This window comes from Solanum verrucosum, unplaced genomic scaffold, assembly GCF_900185275.1.
Source record: "Solanum verrucosum unplaced genomic scaffold, falcon-dt-bn FXZP01000252.1, whole genome shotgun sequence".
Lineage (NCBI taxonomy): Eukaryota > Viridiplantae > Streptophyta > Magnoliopsida > Solanales > Solanaceae > Solanum > Solanum verrucosum.
Genome location: NW_026019988.1, coordinates 4788051 through 4800715, shown reverse-complemented (window position 1 = coordinate 4800715; position 12665 = coordinate 4788051). Strand labels below are relative to the sequence as shown.

The 12665-nt window shown below is 35.3% G+C and overlaps 4 protein-coding genes across 4 annotated transcripts in view; 2 read left to right on the top strand and 2 right to left on the bottom strand.

Annotated features, from left to right (window-relative positions):
- The window catches only part of LOC125818561 (histone H4), a 400968-nt gene that overhangs the window by 33687 nt on the left and 354616 nt on the right, over window positions 1-12665 (bottom strand). The window lies entirely within an intron of this gene.
- LOC125818537 (spliceosome-associated protein 130 A) overlaps window positions 1-12665 on the bottom strand; it is a 201231-nt gene that overhangs the window by 2195 nt on the left and 186371 nt on the right. The gene's annotated exons all lie outside the window — the stretch shown is intronic.
- LOC125818553 (caffeoylshikimate esterase-like) overlaps window positions 1-12665 on the top strand; it is a 271599-nt gene that overhangs the window by 79397 nt on the left and 179537 nt on the right. The gene's annotated exons all lie outside the window — the stretch shown is intronic.
- On the top strand, window positions 499-11563 carry LOC125818545 (uncharacterized). The gene is made up of 10 exons (XM_049498034.1): window positions 499-561; window positions 664-724; window positions 958-1062; window positions 9127-9219; window positions 9496-9690; window positions 9976-10158; window positions 10210-10456; window positions 10549-11323; window positions 11372-11391; window positions 11467-11563. The coding sequence occupies exons 1-10, from the start codon at window positions 499-501 to the stop codon at window positions 11561-11563; spliced, it is 1839 nt and encodes a 612-aa protein (XP_049353991.1).

The window sequence follows — 12665 nt, the reverse complement described above, 5'->3', positions numbered from 1 at the left end:
TGTGCGCGCGCTATTTAATTGTTCCTTTTTCTTTGGGTGTTTTTGATATTTTCTTCAGGTAAAGTATTATTTTTTATTCTTGAATTTTTGGATTTTTACCTGATATAGGATCTGATGAATGATAAATATTGGTTTTGTTGTTACCTGATATAGGATCTATATATGTTCAATCAATAAATCCGAACCAAGTTGAGTTTACTGGTAATGGTATATTTTTTTGTCTATTGTGCAGAATTCTGATGATTTTCTCTGATTTTCCAGTAATTTAGATCAAGTGTTTTGAGGTTCGATGCCTGTTGGTTGTTAATAGTAAATTAGTTTGTTTGATTTGTTTTCCATTGATGTTTTATTTTTCGAGTATGAATGTTCTTTTTCTCTTCTTTCGTATTGTATTTGATATTTTCGCATATCTGGTTGCTGGGTGCTACTAAAAGAGTGTGATCTTGTGTTTGAGTTGTGTTCTACGACTTGGCTGTGCTTGATTGATATCGTCTCGAGATGGAAAGAAAAGCTTTAGCTTTAGCTGATTCTGGAATAATGCCAGTTTCCAAGAACGAAGAGGTCTCAATCTGATTTCTTATTTACTATTGAAAATTGGTCTAACTGTGTAATATTTGCTTTGTTTTTTTTTTAATGTTACTCTGTTTCATCATGTATTTGCAGCCTGGAGTTATTGCCTGGCAGTCTAGTAACTCTTCGTCCCTTCTTCCTTATAAGAAGAGGTACTCTGTGCTCTATCCTCATGCACCTATCCATCCTTCAAGAAATGTTGATTCTGGAACCATGTCAGTTTCAGGGAACGAAAAGGTCTCAATCTGATCTCTTATTTGCTGTTGAAAATTGATCTAACTGTGTAATACTTGCTTTGTTTTCTAATATCACTCAATTTCATCATGTATTTGCAGCCTGGAATTGTTGCCTGGCAGTCTAGTAACTCTCTTCTCCCTTATAAGAAGAGGTACTCTTTGCTCTATCCTCATGCACCAATCCATCCTTCAAGATATGTTGGCGATCTAGTGAAACCAGCATTGGCCGAAAATTTAGTTGGCCAGGAAGCTATAGGTACAGCAAATCTTTCTTCTTTTGGAGCTAGTGTGCAGGAATTTAATTTTCCCATCTCATCAATACATCCTTCCCTACGACACAAGTCTGCAAATGTGCTTCGTGTTAGTCTTGGTAGTACTTTACGAGGGTTTAACTCCTCAGTACTGCAGTTAAAGTCAGAACCTGTAGAAGAAGCTAATGCTGGAACTGCGGTTCGTCCAGATGGAACAATTGAGGATAATCTGCAGTCTATTGAGTTGTCAACTAAGGAATTACTTGAGCATCACAGTGGCGAAAGAAGGAAGTATGGTGAGAGGCAAGGAGGACCTAGGCAAATGAGAAATGTGAAAGAGAAAGAAGGTGGTAATCTTAGACGGAGGCATGAAGAAGAATTTGATGGCTTCAGATTGAAGAAAAGAAGATTTTGAGTTGATAGCTCACTGAACCTGTAATATTAGTAATTGCCATGGTAAGAGCAACATGCTCTTGTATTATAGAAGTAGACAGATTTCTGAATCCATCTAGATGAATGATAATTGTCGAAGAGAGAGAACGCGACTTAGACACAGAATATATCCTTAATGAAAGCACTTTTGGCTTAATAGCTCATCAAACCTTGTATATGCATTTATACATGTTTTTGCTTCAATCCTGTTGGCAATAAGCTGTCCAACGATCGCGCTTCTTAATATTGGCTATGTGTATTGTTTTTGTCTATGTTTTTTTTCACTCATTTTTATGCTCATTTAATACTCTTTTTGCTGTCTAAGAACAGAGAAAAACGTTCTCATTTTCTTCCTACATCTATATATCTGTGTGCTATTTAATTGTTACTTTTTCTGGGGTGTTTTTGATGTTTTTTTTCAGGTAATGTTATTTTATTTTTTTATTCTTGGATCGTCAAACTAATAAAAAAGAATATCTACCACTCCAGAAATCACCCCCTTTTTTTTAATTAGCTTTCTTAAATTAACTTGATAATAAATTTGGGAGCAATCGTTTCTTCTAGATTCTTTACCTATGCATAATTGTTAACATTATAAATTCTTTATTAGAATGATAAATAATATTTGTATATAATAAGTTCGACTCTATCCTCGTTGCTCACCTTATTGATATACCTCATTGTATATAATAAGTTCGAATCTTTTCAACCTCAATAATTTTATTTGTTTTTACTTGCTTCAGTCAAACTGTTTGTGACATGAACATTTGTGACATGTGAATTACAAAACCTTGCAAGAAAAACTGTTCAACTTAGAAGTTTTGTCTAACTTTGTGTGCAATAAATAAAAATGTCAATTTCTGTTGAATGTAAGTATACTAAGCATTTTATAAATTTGTTGAAAGGAATTTTAGCCCCTTGAGTTGATTTACAGTGACATTTGTGATATGTAGTCAACACCATCTCGTGGTGGGAAAAAGTATCTCATAACTTTTATTAACAATTGCATTAGATACAGTTATGTCTATTTGTTGAATGGTAAGGATGAAGCAATAGAAACGTCTAGGCAATATAATTTTGAAGTTGAAAATCAGTTGGGAAAAAAGATAAAAAGTGATAGGGATGGAGAGTATAAATCTCCTTTTGTAGAATATGTTTGGAAAAAGGAATTATCCATCAAACTATTGCCATATTCACCTCAATCTAGTGGAGTTGAAGAATTAAAAAAAATCCGAGCTTTGAAGGAAATGATGACTGCATTACTTATAAGTTTAGGTTTATCACAAAACTTGTGTGGAGAAGCTATCCTTACAGCAAAAGGGAACAACAAAAAGATTTGTCTGTTCAGAAAGAAAGCAATAAAAAGATTTTTTGTTCAGGACACAATCTATTCCATATGAGAAATGGAAAGGAAGGAAATCCAACTTGAAATATTTCAAAGTGTGAGGGTGTCTAGCCAAAGTCCAAGTTCCTATTCCCAAAAAGATCAAAATAGGACCTAAGACTGTGGACTGTAAAATTAAACTTGAGTAGTCTAGTGAAGGGTCTAAAAGACCTTGGAAAGCACCAAAGGATAATGTACTTAATAAAGAGATTCATAGGTGCAGTAAATGTCAAAGGACATCTACTTCCTTCGGATCTGATTTTGTAAAATTTCCTATGTCTTCTGTGGGCTCATCCTTTTGGAAAGATGGTATCAATAGTGAGATTGATTCAATCTTGAGCAATCATATTGGAAGTTGAATGATTTTCCTCCAAGAAATAAACGTTTGGGTACAAAGTGGATCTTTAAAAGGAAAATGAAAGCTGATGGGACTATTAACAAATATAAGGCAAGACTTGTAGAAAAATGATAGAGACAAAAACAAGGACTCGATTACTTTGATACATACTCTCCAGTAACAGGGATAACATCTATTAAGGTGTTAATAGCACTAGCTACCGTGCATGATCTTGAGACCCATCAAATGGATGTTAAGACAACCTTCATAAATGGAGAGTTGGAGGAAGAAATTTACATGAAACAACTCGAGGGGTTTGTAGTCACTGATAAAAAAAGAATGTGTGCAATTTTTTAAGTCACTTTATGGGATCAATCAAGCACTCAAACAATGGCATGCTAAATTGACCAAACAATGTTGGCAAATGGATTCAAGATCAATGAGTGTGATAAATGTGTCTACATTAAAAATATTTTGAATCATGAAGTCATTGTTTGTTTGCATGTTGATGACATGTTAATAAAGAGTAAACATATTGACGATTTAAATGCTACTAAGTGCATGCCGTCCAACAAGTTCGATATGAAGGACTTGGGAGCTGTTAATTTGATCTTAGGAATCAGAATTCATAAAACTCCTCAGGGACTAGCATTATCTCAAACTCATTATATTGAAAGAGTATTGGATAAGTTCAAGTACTTGAATTTGAACGATGTCAAGACTCCAATTGGTATAAGTTTTACATTTCAAAAGAATGAAGGTGAAAGTGACTTTCAATTGGACTATGCCAGAGTGTTGAGAAGTTTGATGTATATTATGAATTGTACACGACCAAATATAGCATATTGTGCTATTAGCAAGTTGAGTCAGATCACTAGTAATCCTAACCAAACTCACTAGAGGGCAATGCAACGTGTGTTGGGTTATCTGAAACATACACAACACTATGCCTTGCATTATAATAAATATATTGTCGTGATTGAAGGATATAGTGATGAAAATTGGATCACCGGTTCAAATGAAGTAAAAATCCACAAGTGGATATGTATTTACTCTTGGTGAAAGAGCAGTCTCTTGCAAAATCATCCAAATAGACATGTATCGCTCGCTCTACAATGAAATTTGAGTTTATCGCTCTAGATAAGGTCGGTGAATAAGTTGAATGGCTCCAAAAATTCTTGAAATATATTCTTTTTTGGCCCAATATGCATACATTTTGATAGTCAACATGCAATAGGTAGGGCATGGAGCATAATGTATAACAGAAAGTCTCATCATATAAGACATAGACATAATACCGTTAGAAAACTACTCTCTAGTGAAATTATCACAATTGACTACATAAAGTCAAAGGATAATGTGTTAGATCCACTAACAAAAGGCCTAGTTAAAGAGGCAGTTGAAAGATCATTTAAGAGAATGAGTTTACGGCTTAGGACAAGTCATCATGACGGTAACTCTACCTAGCAGACTGGAGATCCCAAGAGCTGGGTTCAAGGAGAAAAAAAATTGTGACTGACGGTTCGACATTGTCAACCAACTCAATCCATTCTCATAATGAAGACAATGCTCATGAACAAGGATAAAAAATTAAGGTTTGTTAACAAGTTAATAAAGCTTAAATTTTTTAATGATTTACTAAGTTTGACAGATTTGACCAAATAGTGTATCTACGTAATAATACGTGTTAGAAATCAATTATATGAGTGTGAAGTGGAAGCATCTTCAAAGAGAATCATTGTATAAAGTATATTATCTATACACTCATGAAACCAGGAGGTTTTCATGGATGAAACAAACACAACCATAAGAATCATAAACAGTAAAGGGTTGATTGTGTGACATATGGTTGTCTAGGTATACACCAAAGCTCGACGAATTTCAAGGAGATCACATTTATCGATTGATCGAGTATATCCAACATATGTTCACAATGGAAAGTTCAAAGGGAAACCTACTTATCCAGATGCAATTAACTCTTTCTTGTAAAGTATATACACTTGCCCATTTCTTTGTCTTTGAGTCATTCCCCATTCATGCGGGGAATTGTTGGGTTTTAAAATGTGAATGGAAAATGAAGAGTTGTGACTTTTTCGAAGAGTTGTGGCTTTATGAAAAGTTGCGACTTTTTCGTTAGGTTGTAATTTTTCCAAAGTGTTGTGACCTTTCTGATAAGGCACAATAAGCACCCATTCACACTACCCTTTGTGTTCTATAAATATAGGGGTTTTCTCTTATTTTTCAACAACAAATTTCTAGACTTCTTCTTCTACTACTAAATCTAGTATTCTAAGTGTATTTTACTGCCATTGACTGGTTGGTTGACACCGTGGTTTTAGGTACTGATACACCGATGAGTAAGATCGTTCTATCCCGAGAGGATATATTTCATTAACCTCGGGTACTTGAGGGGAATAATTTCCTTAAGAACACACTATGCATTCAGTGGGCTCAATTTTCTTCTTTGAGAAAAATATTTTGTATATTATTCCTAATTGGTTGCAGGTTCTATTTCTCAACTAGTTTTAAGTTTCTAGTTTTGAAAATACTCTTTAAACTTTATTGTTTCTTATCAAGTTCTCCAAAATTTTTGTTCTAAGTATCTTAGGAATACATAATGAACAACAATATTCTCATCAATTAAATCGGGAATCACTAAATCTGAATTTCTATGCCCATGGATACTCTTAGGAATAAAACTATTATTATTTTGTATCCAAGGGTCAATCCAAAACTAATATTTTTTCCATCAGAAATTCCCCCACAAAATTCTCTCGCATATCCATGATCCAAAAGATGATGTTGAAGCTTTAAGATCTTTAAAACTTATTTATCCAATTGATTTAGAATCACATAATCTTTTCTCCTTTATTTGTCCCCACCAGTAATTTTGAAAGAGGAATGTTAATTCCTTATACAGACACCTACGGAGTTGGAAACAAGACAAAGCATATGTAGGGACTGCAGCTAGTACAAACTTAAGCACAATCTCTTTTCCCGCAATACTTGAAAACTTTAGCCTTCCTTCCTTTTATTTTTGCCTTGACTCTCTCCTTTATAAACTCTAGGTTCTTTTCTTGAAACGTCCCACAACAGCTGGTAAACGCAAATACATAGCCATGTCATTTATTTATCGTTGTCCAAGCAACAGTGATATCTCAACTTTCTCCTCCGCTCTCACTTATTTACTGAAGTAGATTGCTGATTTATCTAGATTAACCATTTGCCAAGAGCTTTGATTATATTTCCTTAAAATATCGGCTACACAACCTGCATTTTGATCTTTAATTGAACATAATATAAAGGAGTTATCGACAAAAAATAAATGAATTACGCTTAGACCATATCTATTCAACTTAAGCCCTTGGATTTCATTCAATTGTTGATTCCATATAGATTGCTACACCTCCTACCATAAACTAAATAATCATTTTAATGCTCAATGATAAATTTGGTAAGAATATCTTACTACAAACCCTAACTAGGATTTATATATAAGATAAGAAGAATTATCTTACATTACACTAAAATCCAAAAGGAAACATCAAACAAAATTCAGCAAGTAAAGTCTTTTCTCCCCTTTTTTCACTCATTTTTTGCTCATTCAATACTCTTTTTACTGTTTAAGAACAGAGAAAAAGGTTCTCGTTTGATTCCTATATATATACCTGTATGCCATTTAATTGTTCCTTTTTATTTGGGGTGTTTTTGATGTTTTGTTTCAGGTGAAGTTTTGTTTTTTGTTCTTGATTTTTTTTTTTTTTTACCTGATATAGGATCTGATGCGTGATAAATATTGGTTTATTGTTACCTCATATAGGATCTATATATGTTCAATCAATCAACTATGCCTCAATACGAACCTAGTTGAATTTACCTGATATAGGATCTATATATAGGATCTGATGTGTGATAAGTATTGGTATGTTGTTACCTCGTATAGGATCTATATATGTTTAATCAATCAACTATGCCTCAATACGAACCTAGTTGAATTTACCTGATGTAGGATCTATATTTAGGATCTGATGCGTGATTAATATTGGTTTGTTGTTACCTCATATAGGATCTATATATGTTCAATCAATCAACCATGCCTCAATACGAACCTAGTTGAATTTACCTGATATAGGATCTATATATAGGATCTGATGCGTGATAAATATTGGTTTATTGTTACCTCGTATAGGATCTATATATGCTCAATCAATCAACTATGCCTCAATACGAACCTAGTTGAATTTACCTGATATAGGATCTATATATAGGATCTGATGCGTGATTAATATTGGTTTATTGTTACCTCGTATAGGATCTATATATGCTCAATCAATCAACTATGCCTCAATACGAACCTAGTTGAATTTACCTGATATAGGATCTATATATAGGATCTGATGCGTGATAAATATTGGTTTGTTGTTACCTCATATAGGATCTATATATGTTCAATCAATCAACTATGCCTCAATACGAACCTAGTTGAATTTACCTGATATAGGATCTATATATAGGATCTGATGTGTGATAAGTATTGGTATGTTGTTACCTCGTATAGGATCTATATATGTTTAATCAATCAACTATGCCTCAATACGAACCTAGTTGAATTTACCTGATGTAGGATCTATATATAGGATCTGATGCGTGATTAATATTGGTTTGTTGTTACCTCATATAGGATCTATATATGTTCAATCAATCAACCATGCCTCAATACGAACCTAGTTGAATTTACCTGATATAGGATCTATATATAGGATCTGATGCGTGATAAATATTGGTTTATTGTTACCTCGTATAGGATCTATATATGCTCAATCAATCAACTATGCCTCAATACGAACCTAGTTGAATTTACCTGATATAGGATCTATATATAGGATCTGATGCGTGATTAATATTGGTTTATTGTTACCTCGTATAGGATCTATATATGCTCAATCAATCAACTATGCCTCAATACGAACCTAGTTGAATTTACCTGATATAGGATCTATATATAGGATCTGATGCGTGATAAATATTGGTTTATTGTTACCTCGTATAGGATCTATATATGCTCAATCAATCAACTATGCCTCAATACGAACCTAGTTGAATTTACCTGATATAGGATCTATATATAGGATCTGATGCGTGATTAATATTGGTTTATTGTTACCTCGTATAGGATCTATATATGTTCAATCAATCAACTATGCCTCAATACGAACCTAGTTGAATTTACCTGATATAGGATCTATATATAGGATCTGATGTGTGATAAATATTGGTAATGGTAGGATTTTTCTGTCTATTTTGAAGAACTCTGATGATTTTTCTCCGATTTTCCAGTAATTTAGATCAAGTGTTTTGAGGTTCGAAACCTATTAGTTATTAAAAGTAAATTAGTTTGTTTGATTTGTTTTTCTTTGGATGGTTGTTACTCACTAGCCATTGTATTGTACTGCACTGTTGGATAAAATATTTATTTCTATTCTTTCGTATTGTATTTGATATTTTCGCATATCTGGTTGCAGAGTTCTACTAGAGGAGTGTGATCTTGTGTTTGAGTTGTGTTCTACGACTTGGTTTTGCTTGATTGATATCGTCTCAAGATGGAAAGAAAAGCTTTAGCTTTAGCTGATTCTGGAATCATGCCAGTTTCAGGGAACGAAGAGGTGTCAATCTTATTTCTTATTTGCTGTTTAAAATTGGTCTAATTGTGTAATACTTACTTTGTTTTTTAATATTACTCTATTTCATCATTTATTTGCAGCCTGGAGTTCTTTCCCGGAAGTCTAGTAACTCTCTTTTTCCTTATTAAGAAGAGGTACTCTGTGCTCCATCCTCATGCACCTATCCATCCTTCAAGAAATGTTGACGATCTAGTGAAACCAGCTTTGGCCGGAAAATCTGACCAGGTAGCTATAGGTACGGCAAAAGTTTCTGTCAAGAATGAAGTTGTTCCCAAACAAGGGGAAAGCCACAGTAAACTTGAACTTCCGGCTGATTCAGGGCACATTGAACTGTCATTAGGCACAAAGAAACTTCATGTTTCTTCTTTGGTTGATTCAAATACTACGCCGAGTTGTCTGATGCATGGAACAGTAAATCCTTCATTGCTTTCTCCATCTTTGAATAACAATGACGCTGATGATGCTGCACGCACTAATAGATTTAATTGGGATCTGAATATTCCCATGGATTTATGGGAGGCTTCTGGTGATGATGTTCAAGATGCAGGTCAGATAGACAGCAAGCCACCTTCTAATTCTGCTTTTGTTATTGGTTCTAATGGTTATAAAGGGAAGCAAGTTGTTGGAGCTAGTGAGCAGGAATTTCATTTTCCCATCTCATCAATACATCCTGCCCTACGACACAAGTCTAGAAATGTGCTTCGTGTTAGTCTTGGCAGTACTTTACGAGGGTTTGACTCCTCAGTACTGCAGTCAAAGTCAGAACCTGTAGAAGAAGCCTTGGTACAAGCTAATACTGGAACTGCGGTTCGTCCAGCTGGAACATTCGAGGCTAATGTTGTGAAAACTGAGGTTGTGAGGCAGAATCTGCAGTCTATTGAGTTGTCAAGTAAGGAATTACTTGACCAAAAACCAATGAAATGTGAACCTTTCATGAGATCAGATGCGATTGTCCCCCAATCAGTTCGAAGGGTTTTGCAGCTTCAGGAGAGTTCTTCTTCTTCTACCTGTTCAGATATGTCTGTGAGTGGTGGGGACTTGTCTACTCCATCTGAGTACTTTGATCATACTAAAAATGCAAACTTTGACCTCAAAGAACTAAATGTTTGCAGTGATAAAGTGGAGGCATCTGTTTCCGCAAGCATGCAAATTGAAGATCACATGGTATACAAAAAGACACAAGACACACATAATTTGGTTGCAAGTGGTGAGGGGTCAGCAAATGATGGGGAAAAGATAAGTATATCAGCTGGTACAGAGGAAGAATGTTATGCTTCTGATAGTTATAAGGCTTTTGCGGGACATGTTGACACTGAAGGTATGAGGTATGTCAGAGAGGATGAGGAATGTGAAGACGGTGAGATCCGAGAACCATTGGTGCAGTCAATTGCAGAAGACCCCAATGCTAAGGGGATGGATTCAGGAAAAAATAATGAATCTTCAAGTAAAAATGTTCAAAATGTCGCTGTCTTCAGACCTGTAACGGGTAGTTCACTGCCTTCAAGAAGTGGAAGAGAGAGGTATTTTTATACGGAGGAGGAGAAGTTCCATCTACAAAGGAATAGGTGATTTTTCTTTTTATTGATGTTTGATTTGTAATTATTTTTTTTAATAATGCTGCTCAACTCTTGACTCTTTATTACTGTGCTATTTCCAGAGATGAAATCTATGGTTATGGTCCCAAATTTGTGCGAGATAGGTTTCAGGACCGTCCATTTGGTAGGTCAAGGGGGAACTTCATGCGTGGAAGAGGTAGGGGATGGGGATGGGGCCGGGGCCAGGGCCGATATTCTGGGCGTGATTTTGAAAGCTATGATAATAGACATAAACATACTGCTGCTTTCTGGGAATCTGCAAATGAATGTAAGGACTATGATAATAGACTAGATGGTGGTGCCATTGCTAGTAGTAGGAGGAGGGATCCATTAAATGATCCCTTGCATTCATTTCAGCATCCACCTGCACATGGACTATCCCCCAATGGAAGAGAAGATGCTGCCATGATGGATATCAGCCCAAGAAGATGCCCTGGTGAAGATGGCTCTGCCTATGTTGGTGTTCAACATAGTAGACCTGATCATCATTTCGGTCAGGGTGATAATACAAAGTTTACTGCAATGCAGAGAAGCGGTTTCCCTCGAATGTGGTCGAAATCTCCTGTTAGATCCCGTACTTGGTCCCTTCCTCCGAGGACATTGACGGAAGGATTGAATGGGCGTCAAAATTTATCTCAGCACAGGTCTCCTGTTATGTACAGGGAAGATAGAATGAGGTCTTCTTCACAAACTTCTTTTACTGAAGAAGCAATAGCCCCTCAAAGGCGTGACCGTCCATCTTATACTGCTCGTCAGAATGATATGAGGGATGTTGATGATGTAGAAGAGTACGGGCATCCGAGGTCTCTTTCTAGCAGAGGGAGTCCACCTGATCAGGTATTTACTAGAACCAATAGGCAGAGAGTTGAGATGTTAGATCATCAGAAGAGGGCTGATGGTGATGGGTACTTTGATGAGCCGATACACACTGGTGGATTTCCTGAGCTTCACAGTGGCGAAAGAAGGAAGTATGGCGAGAGGCAAATGAGAAATGTGAAAGAGCAAGAAGGTGGTAATGTCAGACCGAGGCATGAAGAAGAATTTGGTGGCTCCAGATTGAAGAAAAGAAGATTTTGAGTTGATAGCTTACTGAACCTGTAATATTAGCAATTGCCATAGGAAACACTGTTCGGCAGATTTCTGAATCCATTTATACCTGGATGAATGATAATTGTCGAAGAGAAAGAATGAGACTTAGACACAGAATGCATTTTGCTTTAATCTTGTTCCAATAGGCATGAAATTAACTTCCTTGGCATGAATGCTGGTAGATTAAGTTGTTAATATGCATGCTGGCTTTTCTGTATTGTTTTAAGACCTTAAACGCAGCTTTTACCCGTCCTTAACATACTTGGGATGGAGCAGAGAGACCATTAACACTACCTTGGAAGGTAGCGGGACTATTTCTGATAGTGTGTATGCAGACCGTACCCTTATTTGAATTTTTCAGATTAAGGGACTATAGATGATAACGGGGGAAAACAATCACCAAATTACAAAAACAAAGCGAAACAATCGGTAGTAGTGTTACAATATAAGAGCATTGAATTAGAAAAAAAAAAGTAAAAAAAAGGAACAATACCATTGTTGTGGTTACCGGCACATGCTTGAATTTTTGTACAACAGATAGTGTGTAGCCATTTTTCGTAGTTCTAATTTTTAATATCTATCATCATCTGTTTTGGCTATTACACTATTTAGTTGTTGTTCGTAATTCTTTTTATAGGATTTACACAGCTTCTCTTATAAGTTATGTTTTCGCCACTCTTTTCTTCTTCTTCTTTATACCTGAATTAATTGCTGCACTTGAGCCAAGAGTCTTTCAAAAATAGTCTCTCTATCTCCACGAGAATACCTGATAATTACTAGAGTTCATCTAACAAACTTTGACAAAAGGGGATGAGCCCCGTTTCCTTTTGCTTCTTAATCTGATAACGAGCCCATTGTAGTCCTACTGCCCCCTTTCATTAACAAACTCATATTTACTGAATTTTATTAAAAAATAATACTAAAATAGACTTTTTAATTACAAAAATATCACGTGGGCCTTATTTCTCAGTTGAAAATAGAATGAACTTGTAAAAATATATAATCTAAAACTGTAAAGTAATATCGTAGCAATTTCTTTGTGATTGACATAGCATAAAGACTAGACTTCATTGCATTGAAGAATAATCAG